The following is a 26,596-nucleotide window of genomic DNA, read 5'->3' on the forward strand; positions in this document are numbered from 1 at the left end:
AATTATTTCCTCTGTGTGTTTTTCTGAACCAAGTTTCAGAGTGTCCATTTGTGTTGAAATCGTATCTACTGCGTCCTTTAAGTTTTCCTGAGTTTATGCAAGTTGCGTAACCGAATCTGTAGATGCAACTGAGTCAATTCTAGCTTGCAAGGTGTCGTGATTTTCATGAACAATAGTTGGCAGTTCTTCTATGGCTGCTTCGTGATTCTGTAATGCATTTTCATGACGCGAAAAAATAGGTTGGAAATGCTCACAAATTTGTGTTTTTACGTCATTACAGACTTTTTGACATTTCGATTCAATGTTATGTAAGTCAGTAGATAAATCTTCACGTGTTTGTTCAAGTGTGGTGTCTAACTTCCGAAGATTTTGTTCCATTGTGTCTAACTTTTGAAGATTTTGTTCCATTGTGTCTAATTGTTGCTGTGTTTGTCTCTGGTGTTGTTCCAATGTGTCTAACTTTTGAATATTTTGTTCCATTGTGTCTAACTTTTGAAGATTTTGTCCCATTTGTTTCTGATTTTTTTCAAGCGTTGTGTCCAACTTTTGTAGCCTTTGTCCCATTTGTTGCATTAACTGTAATAACAGTGCACTGGTGTCTGAAACATGTTCCTCAGTGCTATTCGGCAGTGCATTTGAGCCGGCAATATTCGCATTTTGAAAAGCAGAAAATGTGTCTTGATTTATTTGAGAAAACGGTGAGGACGCAAAACCTGAATCTACAGTATTTGCAAGATTGTGTCCTGTCATTTCGGAATCCTGAGGCGAGCTGTTGCTGACCAATCGATCGACAATGCTTCCCTGTTCACTAATTGTTTCACTGCCTACACCATTATTTGCAGCCCGCTCCATTTCCCTATGCACAATTCTACATCTACATCTATACTCCGCGAGCCACCTTACGGTGTGTGGCGGAGGGTACTTATTGTACCACTATCTGATCCCCCCTTCCCTGTTCCATTCACGAATTGTGCGTGGGAAGAACGACTGCTTGTAAGTCTCCGTATTTGCTCTAATTTCTCGGATCTTGTGATCATTACGCGAGATATATGTGGGCGGTAGTAATATGTTGCCCATCTCTTCCCGGAATGTGCTCTCTCGTAATTTCGATAATAAACCTCTCCGTATTGCGTAACGCCTTTCTTGAAGTGTCCGCCACTGGAGCTTGTTCAGCATCTCCGTAACGCTCTCGCGCTGACTAAATGTCCCCATGACGAATCGCGCTGCTTTTCGCTGGATCATGTCTATCTCTTCTATTAATCCAACCTGGTAAGGGTCCCATACTGATGAGCAATACTCAAGAATCGGACGAACAAGCGTTTTGTAAGCTACTTCTTTCGTCGATGAGTCACATTTTCTTAGAATTCTTCCTATGAATCTCAACCTGGCGCCTGCTTTTCCCACTATGTGTTTTATGTGATCATTCCACTTCAGATCGCTCCGGATAGTAACTCCTAAGTATTTTACGGTCGTTACCGCTTCCAATGATTTACCACCTATGGCATAATCGTACTGGAATGGATTTCTGCCCCTATGTATGCGCATTATATTACATTTATCTACGTTTAGGGAAAGCTGCCAGCTGTCGCACCATGCATTAATCCTCTGCAGGTCTTCCTGGAGTACGTACGAGTCTTCTGATGTTGCTACTTTCTTGTAGACAACCGTGTCATCTGCAAATAGCCTCACGGAGCTACCGATGTTGTCAACTAAGTCATTTATGTATATTGTAAACAATAAAGGTCCTATCACGCTTCCTTGCGGTACTCCCGAAATTACCTCTACATCTGCAGATTTTGAACCGTTAAGAATGACATGTTGTGTTCTTTCTTCTAGGAAATCCTGAATCCAATCACAAACCTGGTCCGATATTCCGTAAGCTCGTATTTTTTTCACTAAACGTAAGTGCGGAACCGTATCAAATGCCTTCCTGAAGTCCAGGAATACGGCATCAATCTGCTCGCCAGTGTCTACGGCACTGTGAATTTCTTGGGCAAATAGGGCGAGCTGAGTTTCACATGATCTCTGTTTGCGGAATCCATGTTGGTTATGATGAAGGAGATTTGTATTATCTAAGAACGTCATAATACGAGAACACAAAACATGTTCCATTATTCTACAACAGATTGACGTAAGCGAAATAGGCCTATAATTATTCGCATCTGATTTATGACCCTTCTTGAAAATGGGAACGACCTGCGCTTTCTTCCAGTCGCTAGGTACTTTACGTTCTTCCAGCGATCTACGATAAATTGCTGATAGAAGGGGGGCAAATTCTTTAGCATAATCACTGTAGAATCTTAAGGGTATCTCGTCTGGTCCGGATGCTTTTCCGCTACTAAGTGATAGCAGTTGTTTTTCAATTCCGATATCGTTTATTTCAATATTTTCCATTTTGGCGTCCGTGCGACGGCTGAAGTCAGGGACCGTGTTACGATTTTCCGCAGTGAAACAGTTTCGGAACACTGAATTCAGTATTTCTGCCTTTCTTCGGTCGTCCTCTGTTTCGGTGCCATCGTGGTCAACGAGTGACTGAATAGGGGATTTAGATCCGCTTACCGATTTTACATATGACCAAAACTTTTTAGGGTTCTTGTTTAGATTGTTTGCCAATGTTTTATGTTCGAATTCGTTGAATGCTTCTCTCATTGCTCTCTTTACGCTCTTTTTCGCTTCGTTCAGCTTTTCCTTATCAGCTATGATTCGACTACTCTTAAACCTATGATGAAGCTTTCTTTGTTTCCGTAGTACCTTTCGTACATGATTGTTATACCACGGTGGATCTTTCCCCTCGCTTTGGACCTTAGTCGGTACGAACTTATCTAAGGCGTACTGGACGATGTTTCTGAATTTTTTCCATTTTTGTTCCACATCCTCTTCCTAAGAAATGAACGTTTGATGGTGGTCACTCAGATATTCTGCGATTTGTGCCCTATCACTCTTGTTAAGCAAATATATTTTCCTTCCTTTCTTGGCATTTCTTATTACACTTGTAGTCATTGATGCAACCACTGACTTATGATCACTGATACCCTCTTCTACATTCACGGAGTCGAAAAGTTCCGGTCTATTTGTTGCTATGAGGTCTAAAACGTTAGCTTCACGAGTCGGTTCTCTAACTATCTGCTCGAAATAATTCTCGGACAAGGCAGTCAGGATAATGTCACAAGAGTCTCTGTCCCTGGCTCCAGTTCTGATTGTGTGACTGTCCCATTCTATACCTGGTAGATTGAAGTCTCCCCCTATTACAATAGTATGATCACGAAACTTCTTCACGACGTTCTGCAGGTTCTCTCTGAGGCGCTCAACTACTACGGTTGCTGATGCAGGTGGTCTATAGAAGCATCCGACTATCATATCTGACCCACCTTTGATACTTAGCTTAACCCAGATTATTTCACATTCGCATTCGCTAATAACTTCACTGGATATTATTGAATTCTTTACTGCTATAAATACTCCTCCACCATTGGCGTTTATCCTATCCTTGCGGTATATATTCCATTCTGTGTCTAGGATTTCGTTACTGTTCACTTCCGGTTTTAACCAACTTTCCGTTCCTAATACTATATGCGCACTATTTCCTTCAATAAGAGATACTAATTCAGGAACCTTGCCCTGGATACTCCTGCAGTTTACCAATGTTACGTTAACTAATTACCAAATTACTACTTTGAACATTAGTTAATTCATTACATGGTGGCGCTAACACACCGCTTTCGTCTTCACTGTCATTTCTCAGTTTACTTTGGAGCCTAGTATTACGTTTTTCACACCCCATTATTGTCACAATATTTCACACGACAACATAGAAAAACACAATTTGAAGAGCAAAAATAAGAGAACACATTAATACAGCACTGAAAATAATATCTAGTTAATTGCAAGCGCAGCTGCGAAATACTTGGTGCAAATTTACATGCGTGCCACACCTGTTTTACTGTACAACAATGAAAGACTGCAACTACAAAGGAGATTCTCTCTACAATTACGCGCTAGCAATAAACAAAATCTACACTAATTACACAAACCACAAGAAAAAATCAGAAGATTCCAGTGAGGTATCCTCGGCTAAGGGTCGACATATGAAACGTCCCCTTAGAAAAATTAATGAATTACTGTGCTGATAACCCCTTACGTTATTTGAACGTACTCAGACATTTCGCTCTTTACTTATTCTGATCAACACTAAACTGACACACAATATTTTTAGCGCAACGCAATCTGACTTTCAAAAATCCCTACAAAAGAATGGCCCTGACTAACCTTAACCTATACCTTTCACAAATCACTTACCTCACCAAAAATCTTCGTTACTCGAACTACTGCAATACAGCGAGCGCCACTACTGCCAGCTAAATAAAAGCTTCAAACTACTGAAGGCACTAACTACTAATAGGCATAGTTAGCAAATGAAAAATTTTGATAGAGAACAAACAATGTATTTACCTCATTAGTGTTCAAAAGTCATAATGTATATAGCAGTTCATGACATCCAGTCTTACAAACTTCAAATCTCCGCCATCTCTCTCCCCACATCCACCACTGCTGGCGGCTCACCTCCAATGGCAGACAACAATGCAAACTAGCCACAGACTGCACACAGCACAGCCAGTGATTTTTCATACAGAGCGCTACGTGGCGTTACCAATAAGAAAACCTAAACAGCCTACTTACACACGTGCCACTATGAGCTTCCTTTATTTTGGCGAACACATCGTAATCGCATAGACTCAAATCAGATGAAACCGAGCGAGGTGGCGCAGTGGTTAGAACACTGGACTCGTATTCGGGAGGACGACGGTTCAATCCCGTCTCCAGCCATCCTGATTTAGGTTTTCCGTGATTTCCCTAAATCGTTTCAGGCAAATGTCGGGATGGTTCCTTTGAAAGGGCACGGCCGATTTCCTTCCCCATCCTTCACTAACCCGAGCTTGCGCTCCGTCTCTAATGACCTCGTTGTCGACGGGACGTTAAACACCACTAACCTAAATCAGATGAACACGGTGGATATTCCAGGATCTCCATCCCACGCACGAGGTTGCCGTGTGGCATCGACATTGTCATGAAGGACGACGGGATGCAGTAGACATGGGCCCGCGCGATTACGATATGTTCACCAAAATGAAGGAACCTGTTCGTGACATGCGCTACAACGCAAGAGAAGGCACCATCCATGCCATAGGGCATTCCTTGCGAGACATCGACAGAGATGGACGCGCTGGCAGTGTACGACGCCGACGCATTCCATCTGTGTGTGTGTGTGTGTGTGTGTGTGTGTGTGTGTGTGTGGTGGGAGGGAGGGGGGGGGGAGGTGACCGAGACTACGGTGAACGTCCGTCAATGAAGTCTGGTATGAAATATAAGTGTTGTCACTACTTTTTATCCAACGCTTGTAAACATGCTATAAATAAGGTCCTGTTTATTTTTCTTTCTAAGACTAATAGCTTCTGCGTTGCAGGGGAAGGAAAAATTGTAGGTTATTGAAAATAGTGTTGCCCTTTTCACATGAATCACATTACTATAAATGACAGCTCCGTGCATGCAACGCCCTTTTGTACTTTGTGTAGGGATTACTATCGCCATATGTACATGTGCACATCACTATCCCAAGACTTTTGGCACCTCGGTGTACATGCTCACTTGGGCTAGAGAGCACTTACGATTAATACTTATGCACGCGCTGTTGGTCTTCCGTGGAGTACAAAGGAGCCGCCGCTCACAGTCTGATTTCAGTTCCGGCAAGTTCGTGCAACAGCTTAGTCACCTGAAGATTGCGGCCAGGTAGACTGCGGTAATATTGTGTCAAGATGATTTCATGATCCGGCTGAAGATCCGAGAGGGATATTATTGTTCATTTGTTTTTGAATGATGTTTTATTTGTACTAAACCTTCTTATAAAATCATAATATTTACTTCAGTCTTTTCTGCGAAGAAAGTTATTTTTATGCGGAGGTGAGGAAGGAGGACGCAGCTTCAACAATTTCGCCTGGGGCGCTGAATCACCTCGTCACGGCTTTGCATGGTTCTCAGGAAGCCTGCTATCACGCCTCGATTACGTACAAGATGTGTGAGGAAAGTTATGGGACTGGTTTTTTTGTCTACCAAAGATTTTTTTTTCAAACAACAGTACTGTGCCTTTCAAAGTAATTCCCTTCGGCAATTACACTGCGGCGGAGTCGTTGCTTCCAGTCTTAGTGGCCGCTCTAAAAAGCTTCAACTCGTACTACCTTAAACATGTCGGCCAAATTTTTTTGGATGTTCCCCAGAGTCCCATAACGATGTCCTTTTAACGTATTTTCCAATTTCGGGTTGTGGACAAACAGGAAGCTTTTGAGGTCAAAAATTCCTCGATGGAAGTGGCCGTGTGACATAGGGCGTTGTCATGATGCAGCAGCATCCAGTTGTCTGCAATGTCAAGTGTCACTCGATTCACCCTTTTCCTGAGCCTTTCAAGGACGCCAAGGACTTGGGTCAAAATCTGGTGTATGGTGAATGTTTCTGAATTTAACGCTTCACCAGTCACCCTTATGATATCACAACACCAAGCACACGTTCGACGTTTCCGTCGTTTTTTGAAGTTGAAGATCTCCGTAAGCCAGGTTCATCATCAACGCGTTCTCGGCCTTCCAAAAGCAATTTGTGCCAGCGGAAAACTTTTGCTCTTGGTATGAAATGTTCCCCATAGGCCTGTTTCAACTTTTCGAAGGTCACAGCCGCGGATTTTCCAAGACAACTTGGTGGCATAACGTTACTCTAAATTCCACTGTTCCATTTTCGTAACGCACAACAAAAATACAATTTCACTGATGGCGCTGTCAGATTTCCCGTAATAGCTGCACGGAGCTGAAATCCGGACTGAGCATCTGGCAGAAAATCCAGAGAGATTCTGGCCGTATCTAGAGTACACCAGCGGAAAGACACAATGCCTTCACTGCACGATAACGGTCTTTAGGTTACTGATGACAGCGCCTCTAAAGCAGAGTAACTAAATACAGTTTTCCGAAATACGTTTACGAAAGAAGACGAAATAAATATTCCACAACAACTGCCAATATGAACAACTGCCAACATGAGTAACTTAAAAGTAGATGACCTCGATGGGGCAAAGCAGCTTAAATCACTTAATAAATGCAAGGCCTCCGTCCTGATTGTATACCAGTCAGGTTCCTCTCAGTGTATGCTGATACAATAGCTCCATATTTAGCAATCATTTACAACCGACCATTCGTCGAAACACCCATACCTAAATAGCAGAAAGTTGCAAACGTCACACCAATACCTAAGAAAGGAAATAGGAGTAATCCGCTGAATTACAGACCCATATCGCCAACGTCAATTTGCAGTACGATTTTGGAACAAACACTAATAGCGAAAACATTATGACCACTGCCCACCGCGTCGCTCGTGACGCGGTAACAAAAGTACGTAAACAGAGCAGATACGAAGGCCACTACGGGGGATCACTCTAGTGAAGACATGGGCTGCAAATGTGTAAATCCATTTTATAAGCGACTTTGCCAAAGGGCAAATTATTATTACGCACAGCCTGTGAACTAGTGTCTCGAAAGCGGTGAAGCTGGTCGTAAGTTCACGGGCGATTGTCGTGAGCAACTATGGAGAGAGGTAGGACAGTGAAACTACCACTAGGCTCTAAATGGTTGGACGTCCACGGCTCTTCACAGAACGTGGGGTTAGGAGGCTTGTCTGCTCTGTAAAGTACACTCCTGGAAATGTAAAAAAGAACACATTGACACCGGTGTGTCAGACCCACCATACTTGCTCCGGACACTGCGAGAGGGCTGTACAAGCAATAATCACACGCACGGCACAGCGGACACACCAGGAACCGCGGTGTTGGCCGTCGAATGGCGCTAGCTGCGCAGCATTTGTGCACCGCCGCCGTCAGTGTCAGCCAGTTTGCCGTGGCATACGGAGCTCCATCACAGTCTTTAACACTGGTAGCATGCCGCGACAGCGTGGACGTGAACCGTATGTGCAGTTGACGGACTTTGAGCGAGGGCGTATAGTGGGCATGCGGGAGGCCGGGTGGACGTACCGCCGAATTGCTCAACACGTGGGGCGTGAGGTCTCCACAGTACATCGATGTTGTCGCCAGTGGTCGGTGGAAGGTGCACGTGCCCGTCGACCTGGGACCGGACCGCAGCGACGCACGGATGCACGCCAAGACCGTAGGATCCTACGTAGTGCCGTAGGGGACCGCACCGCCACTTCCCAGCAAATTAGGGACACTGTTGCTCCTGGGGTATCGGCGAGGACCATTCGCAACCGTCTCCATGAAGCTGGGCTACGGTCCCGCACACCGTTAGGCCGTCTTCCGCTCACGCCCCAACATCGTGCAGCCCGCCTCCAGTGGTGTCGCGACAGGCGTGAATGGAGGGACGAATGGAGACGTGTCGTCTTCAGCGATGAGAGTCGCTTCTGCCTTGGTGCCAATGATGGTCGTATGCGTGTTTGGCGCCGTGCAGGTGAGCGCCACAATCAGGACTGCATACGACCGAGGCACTCAGGGCCAACACCCGGCATCATGGTGTGGGGAGCGATCTCCTACACTGGCCGTACACCACTGGTGATCGTCGAGGGGACACTGAATAGTGCACGGTACATCCAAACCGTCATCGAACCCATCGTTCTACCATTCCTAGACCGGCAAGGGAACTTGCTGTTCCAACAGGACAATGCACGTCCGCATGTATCCCGTGCCACCCAACGTGCTCTAGAAGGTGTAAGTCAACTACCCTGGCCAGCAAGATCTCTGGATCTGTCCCCCATTGAGCATGTTTGGGACTGGATGAAGCGTCGTCTCACGCGGTCTGCACGTCCAGCACGAACGCTGGTCCAACTGAGGCGCCAGGTGGAAATGGCATGGCAAGCCGTTCCACAGGACTACATCCAGCATCTCTACGATCGTCTCCATGGGAGAATAGCAGCCTGCATTGCTGCGAAAGGTGGATATACACTGTACTAGTGCCGACATTGTGTATGCTCTGTTGCCTGTGTCTATGTGCCTGTGGTTGTGTCAGTGTGATCATGTGATGTACCTGACCCCAGGAATGTGTCAATAAAGTTTCCCCTTCCTGGGACAATGAATTCACGGTGTTCTTATTTCAATTTCTAGGAGTGTAGAATGGGTGGTGATGTATGGCATCTCTGCCGAAAGAGTGCAATGCTGGTGCACGTACAAGTGTTCCGGAGCACGCCGTACATTGTCCATCGTTTAACATGGAGCTCTACAGCAGACCACCCCAAAGTGTTCACATGTTGACCGAACGATATCGTCAGTTGCCATTGCAGTGGGCACAGGACCGTCGGTATTCAACCGTCGTTCAATGGAAACGTGTCAGCTCTTCGGTGAACCACATTTTTGCTGCATTAGTTGGACGGTCATCTCTGCAAACGCCGTCATGGAGGTGAACGGCCGTTCGTAACGTACAGCGCGCCACAGACGCAGGCTGGTGAATTATTCTATGAGAGACTTTCTCCTCCGCTTGCGTGGCACATATGGTAGTAAGTAAGACACGCTGACAGTTGCGAACCACCCGCATCCCTTCATGCATGATATCTTCCCTGACGGCGATGTCATCTTTCAGCAGTGTGATTATCCTTGTCTCGAAGCTAGAACCATGTTACAGTGGTTTGAAGAGCTCTATAGTGAACTCACGTTGATGTCTCGGCAATAAAAATCACCTGATGTAAATCCCATGGAATCCACCGGGCTCTCTATCTGGAGCCGTCACCGAGTACGCAAATCAGCGTTCCGTTATTTACGCAAATTACATGTCCTATGCGTAGACATCGAACACCACATACCTCCACAAATCTACCAACAGTCTGTCGGATCCCTGATACGCAGAATCAGCGATGTATTTCGTTCCGAAGACGGACAGCCAGGCTATTAAGCAGTTGGCCATAATGTTTTGATTCATTAGTGTATATGTGTTCGAACATTTTGAGTTATATCGAAGTAAACGATTTATAGACAAACAGTCTGCACGAATTCAGGAAATGTCGGTCTTGTCGAACACGGTTCTCTCTTCGTTCTCACAAAGTAATGAGTGCTGGTGATAGCGGATGTCAAATTGACTCCATATTTTTAGATTTGCAGAAGGCCTTTGACATTGTACTTCACAAGCGACTTCTAATCAAAATATGTACCTATGGACTATTGTCTCAGTTCTGCAGCTGGATTGCTGATTTCATGCCAGAAAGGTCACACTTCGTATTAACTGGCCCAAAGTCATCGATTAAAGTAGAATAATGTCTGGCTATTCCTAAGAAAGTGTTATAGGCCCTGTGCTGTTCCCGATGTACATAAACGACTTAGGAGACAAGTTGAGGTGCGTTCTTAGATTGTTTGGAGATGATTCTGTCATTTACCATCTTCTAAAGTCGTCAAACGAAAACAAATGGATAAACGATTTAGACAAGATATATGTATGGTGCGAAAAGTGGTAATTGACTATAATGAAAACTGTGAAGTCATCCACATGAGTACCTAAAGGAATTCGCTAAGTTTCGATTTCACAATAAATAACACAAATCAAAAGGCTGCCCTTTGACTAAATACTTAGAGACTACAATTACGGATAGCCTAAATTGGAACGATTACATAGATAATGTCGTGGAGAATGCAAACCACTACGATTTATTGGCAGAACACTGAGAAAATGCAATAAGTCTACTAAAGAGACTGCTGACACTAGGATTGTACATTCTCTTCTGGAATTTTGCTGCGCAGTGAGGGATTCACATTAGACAGGAGCAACGGAGGGCATCGGAAAAGTGCAAAGAAGGGCAGCTTGTTTTTTACTATCGCGGATTAGATGAAAGAGACCCACGGATATGATACACGAATTGGGATGGCAATCATTGAAACAAACGCGTTTTTCCGTTGCGTCAGCAACTTTTCATTAAATTTCAGACACCAACTTTTTTATGAGATTGTGAAAATATTTTGTTGGTGCTCACCATCATAGGGAGGAAAGATCATTATAATAAAATAAGAGAAATCAGAATTCTTACGGAAAGATGTTAGTGTTCATTTTTCCCCCGCGCTGTTATAGAACGGAACGATAAATAGCTTGAATCTCGTTGGATGAACCCTCTACCAGGCACTAAATTGCGAATTGTAGAGTAATCATGTAAACGCAGATGTTTATGTAGAGGAAGCGATGAACTCACCGGTGTACACAAGTAGAACAACACAGGGTTGCCAGATCTCTCGCCCTGTTGTCAGTCTCATTATTTTTCTCATGCGCCTCGTATGACATTTGCAACTGATTGCACTGCTAACTACAGGGTGATTACAAATGATCCATCGGGTTTTGGATGAATATGTTTAAAAAAGTACATTTTGAAGCTTTTACACATCATTACAGATGCTTTATGTGATCTCCTCGTGTTACACGACACACCTGTATACGGTAGCGAGGCTCAGCCCATAGACTCACCCCATACATTTTGGAACATGTTCACGTCAATGTTCGCCAGCGCAGCAATAATGCTATTCTGGAGTTCAGCCAATTTAGTCGGAGGAAGTGGTACGTCCACACTGTCTTTACGCATCCACAAAGAAAATAATCGCAAATTGTAAGGTCGGCAGATTCTGGGGGCCACCTGAAGAGTGCCAAATCATCCTGGGCACATCGCCAGTTCCACCTGTTTGGAAGTTCCTTGTTCAGATGGCGACGCACTCCTCTATGCCAATGCGGTGGATCTCTGTCTTGCAGGATTATGAAGCGTGGGTTATCAGCTATCAGTCTCAGAAACAAACAGTGTTTAGGGACGTCGCACCCGTCGCAATTTTCCCAGGAAAAAAGTTGGGCCCATAAACGTTGCTACATGACACAGCACAGAAGACACTCGCCTTTGGAGAATCTCTTTCAGTCTCCACTGTAACACTGGGATTTTCCGTGCCCCATATGCGGTCGTTGTGACGATTCACTTTGCCGTTTAGATGGAACGTCGCCTCATCACTGAACAGGGGTTGGCGGGGAAAATCGTCATCTTCCAGTGGCTCCAGGACACGTTCGCAAAATTAGCGTCTGATGGTGCGCGACTTGTGGATTTCCATGGGCAATGAAGTAACACATCTCGGACGCTCTCCACTGTTTCCTCCACCGCAAGTGGCAGCCGGAACTTTTTCCTCTACAGAGGCAGCCTGTGTCCTTGAACTGTCGAGGCCACAGCAGAATGCTTTGGTGCGTTGACGGCTGTGTGTTGTACTGTCTTCAGAACGTATGCTGCACGGTAGTGACGGATTCTGTCTTCTCATATTGCAACACACAAAATGCTTTCTGTCGATTAGTCGCCTTTTAACTGTTACCCCCTGTCACCTGGGAAGTCAAAATGGAGCCTGCAGTAACGTAAACAAAACGTTTAAGTATGTTATATTGATTGGTTATTACTACAAATGAATGGGCATTATTTATTAGAAGCTATAGAACATGCAAACCCGATGAATGTTTTGTAATCGACCTGTATTCGCTGTGTTGCTGTCAACGTGCAGTGGTGTCTTTCGTCATCGCCCCAACAGGAGGTGGTAGACGAAGACTCGCGCGCCGACTCGTGCTGGGCGACCTCCTTGGCGGACTGCGGGAACTCCAGCAGGGACCCGGACGACGTGGAGATAGTGATCGAGCAGGCGCCGTGCGTCAAGCAGCAGGAGAAGGACCCGTTTGACGAGGACGAAAGCGAGTGCGAGGACGACGAAAGCTGCAGCAGCCAGCCGCAGACGCCGACCCCGACGCCGCAGGTAGCGCTGACGATGCCGCCGGCCACGCCGCCCCCGGCGCCCAGCCGGCCGACGCCGACGCCGCCCCCGCAGAAGAAGCCGCGCCACACGCCCAAGCCGTCGCCGCAGCCGCTTCTGCAGGCGCCGTCGACGTCGGGCACCTGCCCCCGGCAGCCGCCGCAGCCGCCAGCAGAGCAGCAGCCGCGGGTCAGCCAGAGCCAGCCGCAGCCGCCGCCGCCGCCGCCGCCGCCGCCCCCGCCGCCGCCGAGGCACGCCGACCCGCCGCGCCCACTGCCGGGGTAAGCACTCCGCGGGACTCGCAGTCCAAAGTCGCGACGTAAAAACACTAAACACCCTTGTTCTCCTCCTTCAACTATCGGATTTTTTACTATGGATACTAGAGTTTAAGCATTAATCACAAGCCAGCCAAAAGCCAGAAAAATTCCCTGAGATCTGGATGGTAGCCAATGTAGTAATTATTAAAAAAGGACATGATAAAGACCCAGCTGAAGCTAAGTCTTACAGATCAATTTGCTTATTAGACATTTTTGAGAAATTATTCGAGAAATTGCTAGCTGACAGACTGACCGCACACTGAGTGCTGTGCGGGATGAGCAGCTTCAGGCCGGGGCGATCGGCAACTGATGCAATCGCTCTGGGGGCCGATGTCTGTGGCTCTACCCCGTACAAGTACGTTGTTGACATCATGGTTGACATCAGTGGCGCCTTTGACAACTCGTGGTGGCCTTCGCTCTTCTCGTGCTTGTGGGAGAAAGAGTGTCCTGGGCTGCTATATGGTTGGCTGAGGAGCTATTGTGAGGGTCGGAAGGTCTGGCTATGATCCCCTAGTGGTAAAGTTGGAAAAACCTTAACTAAGGGATGTCCCCAGGGTTCTGCTTTAGGTCTCCTATTTTGGGATATCCACATGGAACCACTTCTAGACAGTTTGCAACAGAGTGAAGAGGTGCTAGAGGTGATAGCCTACGCAGATGACCTCCTCCTGCTGGTTGGCGGCCGGAGCCGCGAAGACATAGAACCCAAAATAGAAAAGGCCGTGTCGAAATTGCAACTATGGTGGAGTAATACTAAAATGTCAATTTAATCAACCAGATCAACATACCTATTGCTGAAAGGACAGCTAGTAAGAAATCCCACAGTGAAAATTGGGGACTCACCAGTTCTCAGACGACACGAAACTCGCTACTTGGGAGTTATCATCGATGAAAGGTGGAACTTCGCGAAGCACATTGAATCCGTAACCCAAAGAGCATTACAAGTACTCAGTAACCTCAACTCCATAGGACACAAAAGATTTCACCTTCCCCCCCCCCCCCACCCACCTAATAAAATTGTACCATAACAGTATACTAACTTCAATAGTGGGTTACGGCTCGGGAGTCTGGGTACACAGGCTCACAAGGTTGGTGCTTGCCATGACAGTGAGAAGAGTACAAAGGAACATGCTGTTAAGATCTGTGGGGGCCTTACAGAACATCTCCAGGTGGTGCCCTATTAGTGATAATGGGGCTCTGTCCCCTTGATATTAAAATTCGAGAGCAAGCAGCATGGTACTGGGCTAAGAAAGGGAACGACATGAAAATAGAAAATATTCTGGGAGTTCAGGCTAGGGACAAGGGAGAGATAAGGAGAAGGGGTGAGGACTTATGGCAGGAATCATGGGAAATGGATGAATCTGGCAGAAGAACCGTCAGGCTCTTGCCAAATGTTAAAGAAAGGTTAGGCATGAGAAACTTCGAAGCAACCCGGGATCTAATTCATTTTGTTACTGGTCATGGACCCTACCCGACATATCTATGCCGGTTTGAGAAAAGGGCTGCACCTGAGTGTGACGGTGGCACATCGGAGGGTACTCCCGACCATGTGGTTTACGAGTGCCCCCTTTTCGATGATGTAGCAGTGACCTTAAGACAACAACTACCAAACAATAACACATACGACCTACTAAGACACGAACAGACTTTGGAAACTTTGAGTAACCTGGCAAATGAAGTATCACGTTAAGTTCTGACTGCATACCTGAGGGACTTCCGCGATTAGAACCAACTACTGAACGTGTACCCTAATCCTGAACCGCCTGTGCGTGGACTGGTCGACTTGTTAGTTGGAATCCGCCACGTGCAGGGCTAGGGGGACTGGGGTACACGTATTCACGATTATGACAGCACCGGATTTGACGTAGGTTAGTTAGTCGTTAGTAGGGTTAGGAGTAGATACTAAAATAGGAACCTGCAGCGACTAGTAGTTTTGGCCTGCCCAGTGTCAGGGGCACGCTCATCGGGATTTGCTCGATGAGCAGGGACTTGTAGTAGGTTCATATCTATACTGACACATCTGTAGCGCTGCAGGCAGTTAGGATTACTAACAAGTAGGTAGTTACTAACAAGTAGGTAGTTTTAACAAAATCGTAATTTTGCCCATTAACCTGCACTGTTCACACTGTCTGCAATTTTTAAATTAACTGTAATAACTGTAATAGCTGCAAATAACATATAACGTTGTATTAATATTAGGACCCACTAATCATTAAGGTGGTGGGTTATTTTGCATAATTATTATGTATTGCAATAAAGATTTAAAAAAAAAGCCAGCCAAAAGGCCTCTCGCGAAATAAGTTATCCGAATATTTTTTTTTGTTTTATTCTGCGTTAGGCTGTATGGAGCAGTTTGGTTTTAAGGTTCAACCTGTTTTTTTTATTTTAGATTATAGTAAGGACTGTCTGGTTTTTGGCATTTTCGCTACAAACTACTTGCTTCAAAACTGTAGAGCTTGTCCAATGTTAATGAAATTTTTATATGTTACAGTCACGTAGTGGAAATCCCAAGTTACAGTCCGATCACCCAAACAGAAGTTCTTAAGATTTTTCTAAAGTAACTTTATCTCATCTGAGGATAAACATGTAATGAAAGCGTTGGTTTGTTTTGCGTGTCTCCTATAACCACCGTGACCGTACTGTGTGGTACGGATTTTATAAACAGTGATACTTAAGACCGTTTTTGTTAGTACTGGTCCGTTAGATTAACAGTAGGCGCAGTGGCGGAATCATGAGCTACGTTGGCAGTCACAGGCAAACCGTCTTCCAACAGCCCAGAGGTTCGCGACAACGACACATTCATTTTCAAAGCCGTTTACGCTGTTAATCGCGAGGGTATTACACTGTACCGTCAGAGTGGTTGTAGCTTCATATATCCACAAAATACGCCTTCAAAACAAAACCACGCTTTTTGTCACGAGTTTATCGTGGGCTGAGAAAAAGTTACTTAAGAAAAATCATAAGAACTCTTTTGTGGGCGACTGAAAAAGTCTGTAACCTAAGATTCCCACTGCCCATAAAGGCCCCTACAGCATATTAAAATTTAATTAACATCAAACAAATAAATTTCAAGCTATATATTTTTGAAGCGAGCAGTTCGTAACGAAGAAACCGAGAACGAGACAATCCCTGCTACAATATAAAACAAAAAAGTATACGAGTATATTGAACGCTAAAATCAAATCACTCCACTTAGCTTAAAGTTGAACTAAACAAGAAAAATATTGGTATTACTCATGTTGCGATAGGCCTGTTTGTTTGCTTGTAATTAAAGCTTAAACTCGAGTCTCCATAATAAAAAAGTCCGATAGTATTCCCAACGGACTGGTCGCTCCCTTAAAGAAGTACACCAGTCGGTTTCTAGCCCTTTAGATGCTTGAGTCAAGAGACTTCAAAAAAGAAAAAAATACAGGGAGATTTAAAAAGAAAGAACAGATTTCGGTTGTTTACTACAGACAAACTATGAGATACAGAAACACATTACACACATCACTAGATAGAGGAAAGTTGAAAGTTTTATATTCGTACAAACACTATACTGTAAACTCAATGTGAGCACCATGCGTTGCTCGACAAACTTCGAAATGGTAGACTACTGATAAGAGTCCACACAGAATAACATGACCGCTAGATGCGCAGTCAGCACAGGATGCATGGGGAGAACGATAGTGGTGGTGGGGCTTACCGGCAGGTGCTGAACGGGAAATGCTGAGAGCTGGAGGGGGAAGTGCCGATTCAAGAATGACGGACCGCAGCGATCTGTTGCTTGTGATATCGCCTGCAATCGTTCGCTCGCCTCAACACCCCACACACGAGCGATTTGCCAAGCAATTTATGAACATCGCTGTGTCGTGACGTTCTGCTATGGAAAATGGATTGCTATTTTTAACAGCGGTTGCAGTTAATTTTCATACCTTCACGAATTTAAAATAAACGCGACTTATAATTATAATATATTATAAATAACGACAATTAATTATAAATTGGAATTATTTAACTTGTTTTGAACAACTTTTCTTGGTAACTATAGATTACTTTACATCTAAATCTACATCTACGTGATTACTCTGCTATTCGCAATGAAGTGCCTGGCAGAGGGTTCAGTGAACCACCTTCATGCTGTCTCTCTACCGTTCCACTCTCGAACGGTACGAGGGAAAAACGAGCACTTATATTTTTCCGTGCGGGCCCTGATTTCTCTTATTTTATCGTGATGATCATTTCTCTCTATGTAGGCGGGTGCCGACAGAATGTTTTCGCAATCGGAGGAGAAAACTGGTGAATGAAATTTCATGAGAAGATCCCGTCGCATCGAAAAACCCCTTTGTTTTAATGATTGCCACTCCAATTCACGTCAGTCCCACCTGATGCGGATCCCACACCTCGCAGCAGTACTCCAGAATAGGGCCGACAAGCGTAGTGTAAACAGTCTCTTTGGTAGACCTGTCGCACCTTCTAAGTGTTCTGCCAATGAATCGCAGTCTTTGGTTTGCTCTGCCCACAATTTTATCTATGTGATCGTTCCAATTTAGGCTATTTGTAATTGTAATCTCTAAGTATTTAGTTGAATTTACAGCCCTCAGATTTGTGTGACTTATCGCGTAATCGAAATTTAGCTGATTTCTTTTAGTACTCATGTGAATAACTTCGCACTTTTCTTTTTTTAGGGTCAATTGCCACTTTTCACACCATACAGATATCTTTTCTAAATCATTTTGCAAGTCGTTTTGATCATCTAATGACTTTACAAGACGGCAAATGACTGCATCATTAGCAAACAATCTAAGACGGCTACTCAGGTCGTCTCCTACGTCGTTAATATAGATCAGGAACAACAGAGGGCCTATAACACTTCCTTGGGGAACGCCGGATATTATTTCCGTTTTACTCGATGACTTTCCGTCTATTACTACGAACAGTGACCTTTCTGACAGGAAATCACAAATCCACTCGCACAACTGAGGCGGTACTCCGTAGGCACGCAGTTTAATTAGAAGACGCTTGTGGGGAATGGTATCGAAAGCCTTCTGGAAATCTAAAAATATGGACTCAATTTGACATCCCCTGTCGATAGCTCTGATTACTTCATGAGTATAAAGAGCTAGTTGTGTTTTACAAGACCGATATTTTCTGAATCCGTGCTGACCATATGTCAATAAATCGTTTACTTCGAGGTACTTCATAATGTTCGAATACAGTATTTGTTCTAAAACCCTACTGGAAATCGACGTTAGTGATATAGGCCTGTAATTCGGCGGTTACTCATACTTTCCTTTTTGGGTATTGGTGTGACTTGAGCAATTTTTCAGTCTCTAGGTACGGATATTTCTGTGAGCGAGTGGTTGTATATAATTGCTAAATATGGAGCTATTTTATCAGCATACTCAGAGAGGAACCTGACTGGCATACAATCTGGACCGGAGGCCTTGCTTTTATTAAGTGATTTAAGCTGCTTCGTTACTCCGAGGATATGTACTTCTATGTTTATCATCTTGGCAGTTGTTCTTGATTGGAATTCAGGAATATTTACTTCGTCTTCTTTGGTGAAGGAGTTTCGGAAAACCGTGTTTAATAACTCTGCTTTAGAGGCACTGTCACAGTGACTTCACCCTTGTTATCGCGCAGTGAAGGTATTGATTGCGTCTTGCCACTGGTGTGCTTTATGTATGCCCAGAATCTCTTTGGGTTTTCTGCGAGATTTCGAGACAGAATTTCATTGTGGAAATTACGAAAAGCATCTCGCATTGAAGTACGCGCTATACTTCGAATTTCTGTAAAACTTTGCCAATCTTGGGGATTTTGTGCTGTTTTCAATTTGGCATGCTTTTTTCGTTACTTCTGCAACAACGATCTGACCCGTTTTGTGTACAATGGGGGATCAGTACCATCACCATTACTTTATGTGGTATATATCTCTCAATTGCTGTTGATCTCTTTGAAAACATTCCACAACTTTTCTACACTTACATGATCAGATCGGAAGGAGTGAAGACTGTCTCTTAAAAAGGCGTTAAGAGAATTTTTATCAGCTCTTTTAAATAGATATACGTTGCGATTCTTTTTGTTGGTTGTAGTTGTTATGGTATTCAGCCTATCAACAACTTCCTTGTGGTCGCTAAAAGGTCAAGTATGCTTCGAGTTGTCTCATGAACTAATTGTTGAAAATAATTTTCTGAGAAAGCATTCAGTACAATTTCGGATGATGTTTTATGCCTGCTGCCGGCTTTAAACGTATAATTTTTCCAGCATATCGAGGGTAGATTGAAGTCACCACCGACTATAATTGTATGAGCGGCGTACTTATTTGAAATGAGACTCAAGTGTTCTTTGAGCTGTTCAGCAACTATGTCTTCTGAGTCGGGGTGGGGTGGGGGGTTGGTTGGTTGGTAAAACGATCCAATTAACAGTTTAGTCCGATTGTCAGGTATAACCTCTACCCGTACTATTTCACATGAACTATCTACTTCAATTTCGCTACAAGGCAAACTACCTCTGACAGCAATAAATACTCCACCACCAACTGTATTTAATCTATCCTTTCTGAACACCGTTAGATCGTTGGAAAAAATTTCGGCTGAACTTATTTCCGGCTTTAGCCAGCTCTCTGTACCTACAACTATTAGAGCTTCAGTGTTTTCTATCAGGGCTTGAAGCTCTGTTTCTTTCCCAACACAGCTACGACAATTTACAACTACAATAACAATCGTTTCTACAACTACCTTACTGTGTTTTACCTGCCCACTTTCTGACGAAAGCCCCTTCTGTGGTTCCCTTTACACAATGTATTACATTTTTTACTGGCAACAGATGTATTGTGTACGTATTTCCAGCGTGCTAATACAATTCGTTTTACGATTATTAATTCTCAATTCGTTTTTTATTCGTTGGTCTTATAAAATTTAACTTATTTATAAAATCTATCGACGTTTCTGTACAGATGTTGTTAATTGCAGCACTATTGATTTCTTTAACTCTTCTTATAAATCGTATAAAGGAGTGTTAGATCATATGAAATTACTTGAGTTAACTTGTAACTTCCCCGTGAGAATGTGAAAGTCAATGTTAATGAAAACGTGTGCCAAATGTTGACTTCCCACAAAACTGAATAATAAGAATGAGCCACGCGTTACCTCCTTGCAAAATTAAAGAATAATAATGGCCCAAATGTAAACTCCCCACAAACATTAACTAATGATGATTGCTCATAAACCCACAATAAAATTAATTAAATAATGAAGCATAAAGTATGTGTAACATCTGAACACAAATAATTAAACCTGACAAATTACATAAGGGCAGCGGCGCTGACCCTCGGCGCTGTGCAATAATTAAACCTGAACACAAAAACCAAAATTCTTACATCAGTAAACTCCCTCAATATTTGCTCTTATTTTTCGGCACAGCTCCGTGCAATGCTGGCGTATATTTAATTCTGATTCTTGGAGGAAATGCATAGGAAATATTCTTTGAATTAAAAATGAATGCTTTTTCTTCAAAAGAGTGGAAAAATTCTTTAAATTGAAATGATTACTTTTCTTTAAAAGATTTACTTTATAAGAAATTATTATTGGGGCAATTCTTGAACAAATTAATTACAATTAACATATGTTATTAGCTGAGCGCAATGCTGCTTCATTACCTTCTATAACAAAATACCTCGTCCTGAATCGTGACCAGAGATGGATGCAGAGCACGCCGCCGACCCATGTCGACGTCCGCTCAGTACAACCGTCCACTCGCAACAACTACTGCTCTCGAACTGAACTGAACTCTCGCGTGGTCAAGCGCAGACTAGCAACGATAAATAACTCTCTGGTCAGAGATTCTGTCATGCCTCGCCATCGCTGTCAATGAATACACTGAATACATACGTGTTTCAAACTGTGTAGTAGAGTTACCCCGAACATTTAAATTAAAATGTCCTCTGAACATCACGGTAGCTACGTCCGTCATTCTGTTTGGAAGTTAAAAATTTTAATAATGCATAAAAATATTTTAGAGATAATTACAAAATGTTTATCACTGCAAAATCGGTTGGCATATTTTTTCTTAAAGGAAATGCCAATTCGGCTTCCACTTCACTTCTCAGCGTAGTTTGTGGTCCCTGTATGACGATAAATTCTAGCATAAATTTCTTCGTCAATGCAGGCAAAGCGAAGCGAAACAAAACTGAACAACCAGATTTGGTAACTAGAGACGTGGGTCCCATATTGCCACACATCACTGGTAACCAGCCGGGCAGTCATATTGCAAGCACAAATCATGTGCATTCCATCAGATTGCCTGCAATTTCCATGCTACCAGCGATCAGCGACAGATCGCTGCGATTTGCCCACATAAGTGCGATATACGAAGAGATCGCTCGCCCATACGACGGATTGCTGCGGTCTCTCACTCATTTGTGGGGCCCTTAAAACTGAAACCTACACTCACATCTTTTTCTAAACATTAGATGGAGCTCCTTCACAGACACACTTGCATGGTGACCATTCAAAAAGATTTGTCACCTCTGCTTTGGTTAGTATCTAAAAAGAATTCCTCACAAAATCCGGCGATTTATTTTCGCCTTGCTTGTTAAACATTTCTAATTTTCAGAGAAGCGTCATGAGTGGCGAATTTTGTGTATAGCCTACACCAGGGCTTCCCAACCTTTTCAGCTGGCGGACCCCTTCTTCAGTCGAAAATCCATGGCGGACCCCTAGTCACTCAAGAGCACAGTAACTCTAAATTTCAAAGCGAAACCCATGGGAACTGAAAGCTTCTTAATGCAAGTTCCATCTTCCCAATGACCCCCCCCCCTCCCTCCCCCCCTCTCCCCGAAGTATCAATAGTCTTTGGTTTAGAGATGAATGAAAACAACTTTAAATTAAATGGTTCAAATGGCTCTGAGCACTATGGGACTTAACATCTTAGGTCATCAGTCCCCTAGAACTTAGAACTACTTAAACCTAACTAACCTAAGGAAATCACACACATCCACGCCCGAGGCAGGATTCGAACCTGCGACCGTAGCAGTCCCGCGGTTCCGGACTGCAGCGCCTAGAACCGCACGGCCACCACGGCCGGCAACTTTAAATTAACGATCCAATTTGAATTCCCACTGTATCCAGACAATTACTAGTGGATTTACTCCCTTTGTTCAATACACTATAGCCTGATTAAAATTACTTGGTAATTGACATTTCACACGTTGGAGCTGCCTTCCTTCAAGAGCAATCAACGTCACACGTCCAAACTGTTCGCTGTTGACAAGCTGCCGCTTGTGGTCTGTTCACTTCCACTGTTTGGCTACTGTTATGTAAGGAGCATGCATATTTCGTAACAGTCGTGTGTGTGTGTGTGTGTGTGTGTGTGTGTGTGTGTGTGTGTGTATGGTTTTTCGTGAAATCCGAAAAAAATTGTTCAAATGTATGTAAAGTCTATGGGACTTAACTGCTGAGGTCATCAGTCCCTAGTCTTACACACTATTAACCTAAGTTTAACTTCCGCTAAGGACAACACACACACACACACACACACACACACACACACACACACACCTTCCCGAGGGAGGACTCGAACCACCGGCGGGAGCGGCCTCGCAATCCACGACGACATGACACCCTAGACTGCGCGGCCATTCCGCGCGGCTGTGAAGAAAAGAGGCAGACCCATGATTCGGGATACAAACACATCACGAAAGAAAAGAGGCCAAGGAATTGCCTTTAAAGGACTATTGTCACATCTGATGTGCAATGTGTGGGAATACATTCACCCAGTTACATGCGTTTCCAAAACCGGATTTCGTAAGCCGATTTCCCAGTTCCGCTTTTGGTTGCACAGGTAAACACTTCAAAATCGATTCTGGAAATCTGCTTTTCTAAAGCCGTTTTCCAGTTCCACAATCGGTTTTCGTGACCATGTAAACAGCTTGGAAAGTCTAGCTATTTTTACGTCTTTGCGAATCTACTGAACGGCGGCTGTCAGTCCATAGACGGCAGCTAGCAGGCGGTGTTGCAACAGTGTACTGTCAGTTGGTAGCTGGCATAATAGCTGGCAACTAGCAGCCGGCGTGGCAACAGTTCAGCCACAGCTGACAACTTCAACTACTACTTGGACACTATATCGTGGCAGTCAGCCTCGACTGTAAACAAATTAGGAAAACAAACAAGCAGCCTCTCTTATTTCTATGTAAGAACACAAACCATTTCACAGAACGTAAGACTTTTTTTCTCAAAGGAAACAATCCTGGCAGAGGAGGTTTACCTTTTACAAGGTGGCACGTGAAAAGTCCTCATTTGTTTACGCTCGCAGCCATTTGCCACTATATAGTGTCAGAGTAATAACAAGTAATTGTAACTGAAGTATAGGCAGGCCATATTTTTAACAGAGAGGACGGAATATATTAAAAAGATAAGAAATTAGCTTTAGAGATCCTTTTAATTTTCGTGACAAAAATATCAATTCCAACAGAATTCAATTAATAATTATTTTGTAAATGATAGAAGACAGAAACAAAATTCTTACAGAGTTATAGTTCAGGTACGTTCACTGAGCATCTACGAAGAAAAATGCTTTCTTCTTCACTATAGATGAGTCTGCAGGAATAATAATGGAATCCTAATGTGATGGTTGAGGGTGCTTCGGCTGACACAATTTTGAAAAGTTGTGTTCAATTCTTGACAACTGCAGACATGTCTGGTTCCGCATCTAGACAGCTTCGGTACTTAGTTTTGTGGGCAGCATAGATCGAGTATCCAGATTCACATATGTATGTTGTGGCAAACGGAAGAAGTACACGTTTTGCCTTTTCAACAAGGGGGTGGTATTTCTTGTTATCCAACCGAATCCAAAAGTGTGAGTAACCGTCAATGTCAAAACTTGATTTCAAGGTATGGTCTGAGGCAATTTCTATCAACAGCTCATATTCATTTGATGATAGAATGTTTGGCTTTTGGCCGAGCGGTTCTAGGCACTTCAGTCTGGAACCACGCGACCGCTAGTCGCAGGTTCGAATCCTGCCTCGGGCATGGATTTGTGTGATGTCCTCAGGTTAGTTAGGTTTAAGTAGTTCTAAGTTCTAGGAGACTGATGACCTCAGATGTTAAGTCCCATAGTGCTCAGAGCCATTTGAACCAATTTTTGTTCGGCTTTTTGGAAACAGTGAATGGGTTGACCACCCATTCGTATTTCTGCAGCTTCTCATCTTCAGCTGTTGGGAAATAATGCTCCAACAATGACATCAAGCTTCTGAGATGTTCCAGGATTTTATGAAACAAATTCTTCCCAAGCGCCAGTGTTTGTTTTTCAAAAACTCCATGAGAAGAGGAAAACACTCGACCTCCCCCTCCTCGACACTCTCTGCCCAAAAGCTGATTTTCCTCTTGAATGCTCGAACTTTGTCGATAACAGTGACCTTTGTTTCACTTTGCCCTTGGAGTGAAATATGCATTAGTTCATTTTGGAGAAAACAGCTGACAAATAGGCAAGTACACACTGCCAATTTTCGTTATTAATAAGGTCTGCTAATTTGGTGTTATGCTCCAAAAGGAAAGCTAAGACTTCCAATCTTACTTCGTACAACCCAAAGAGAGCATTCCCATGTGAGAGCCACCTCACTTCTGTGTGGAGAAGCAGGAAACGATGAAGGCTTTCTATATCTTCCCACAGTATTGTGAAAAGTCTTGACTTCAATGGCCTTGATTTTATTTAGTTAATGATTTGAATGAATTCGCCTAAAACTTTCTTGAACGAAACAGGCATTTGTTTCGTAGCTAAAGCGTATCTGTGGAGAGCACAATGACCAGTGCTGCAGTTCTTGGCGTTTTCTTTTATTTTAGTTATTCCTCTAACTGTAGGACCCGTCATAGCTTTAGCACCATCTGTGCACACATCTATGCAATTAGACCATGAAACTTCGTTAGTTCTTAAAAAATCATCCAATAGACGGAATATTTCAGCACCTGATGTGTTGGCAGGTAGTTGTCTTCACAATAAGAGGTCCTCCTCAAAATATCCAGAATATTAATAACGGGCAAAAGCCAATAAAATCGCTAATCCTGCAACATCAATGGATTCATCGATCTGCAGAGAAAATGAATTGTATTGGATGAGAGAAACAAGAGTGTCTTTCACATCATTTGACATGTCAACAGTGCATCTCTTGACAGTATTGTTTGATAATGGCACCGAAGATACAAGCTTTACTGCCATTTCGTCTAGCATGCAAGAAACAGTATCATTAACACAAGGCTTTTTGAGATTTTCGGCATGAGCCTTGCCTGTTTTTGCCACTCGATAACTAACCAAGAAAGAAGCTTTTAATGAATTTGCATTAACTGTTTTTGCATGAGTTTTCATGCAATGCTGAGAAGCAGCTAGTTCAGCACTCTTCCTTTTGAAAAAATCGACGTCTTTAGCCTGGAAATCCGGGTGAGTACCTTCAAAATGACGGCGCAGTTGAACTGGAACCATTGAACTGTTCGGAAGGACTAGCGCACAAATTACACACTGAGCTCTCCCTCCTTTCTCTCCATAAAGCCCATTTCTAAATAGCTTTCGTTGTACTTACGCTTCTTGGTTATTCCTCTTCCACAGGATATTGCAACCAATGGAGTACTTGCAGCGTTTTCACATAATAAATCCGGCAGTGGAGCTTCTTGTGATTGTTCTTCCTTTGGTCGTCCTCCCTTCTCATTCATTTCAACTGGTAACTTCCCTGCTTCAATGATCCTGACTTCAACCACCGATCCATGTTAGAAGTAATAAACTGGTCAAAAATTGACTTGTGAAATAGGTAGTGCACTGACAAAGCAAGTTTAACATTTAATGATGCTTGGGGCCGCATACGTGCCAGCGAGCGCTGTGATTGGTCGACAAAGCTCGCTCCGCGCATGCTTAAAAGGTTTCAGCGCATCTAGCGCCATGAGCCGGCGCTCAAACGACCGCCGTAATGTTGCGAAACAGTCGATCAGAGAAGCCGCATTCTCCGGCACTAAATTGTGTATGCGTTCTCACTTAGGAACCGCAAAGGCTGCTTGGGAATACGACCTGAAGTAAAAGTACACATGTTTTTCACACGAAAAAAATAGTGATGAATTTGATTTTCACATTTTTATTCAATAATTTTACTCACTATTTTACCCGATTTGGTGAAAGGTGGCCACGGACCCCCTAGAAAGAGCCGGAGGACCCCTTACCCTGGCTTACATGTTTCTCTTGTTGTCACGTTAAAATTTCCTTCTTTTACCATAACTCAGCGAAATTTGCACGGTGTCATTTGACTAACACTTTGTGCAGACACAACTGCCAGAGAATTTTGAAACAGTGGTTTACTAAGATTGTTAAATGAGGAGATGAGGAAAAGTAAGATCAGTAGCTTATGAAAAACCACAAATATGTAATGTCTTCATTTTCCTTGTTCCAAAACCCATAACATTTCTCGTGTCACCTGATGTCGATGGCCTCAAAAAATTAAATTCTTTCATCGAAAAAAGTCAGTAGCTGGTGGATTAACACGGTAGATAACTGA

The 26,596-nt window shown here is 43.6% G+C and overlaps 1 protein-coding gene across 1 annotated transcript in view; it reads left to right on the top strand.

The window, feature by feature from the left end:
• The window catches only part of LOC126095618 (myb-related transcription factor, partner of profilin-like), a 202,932-nt gene that overhangs the window by 149,747 nt on the left and 26,589 nt on the right, over window positions 1–26,596 (top strand). Inside the window, exon 3 of the mRNA XM_049910385.1 lies at window positions 12,557–13,053. Within this exon, the coding sequence (XP_049766342.1) occupies window positions 12,557–13,053 (497 nt within the window). The remainder of the gene's footprint in view (window positions 1–12,556; window positions 13,054–26,596) is intronic.

The sequence above is a fragment of the Schistocerca cancellata genome, chromosome 8 (assembly GCF_023864275.1).
Source record: "Schistocerca cancellata isolate TAMUIC-IGC-003103 chromosome 8, iqSchCanc2.1, whole genome shotgun sequence".
NCBI classification, from domain to species: Eukaryota; Metazoa; Arthropoda; class Insecta; order Orthoptera; family Acrididae; genus Schistocerca; species Schistocerca cancellata.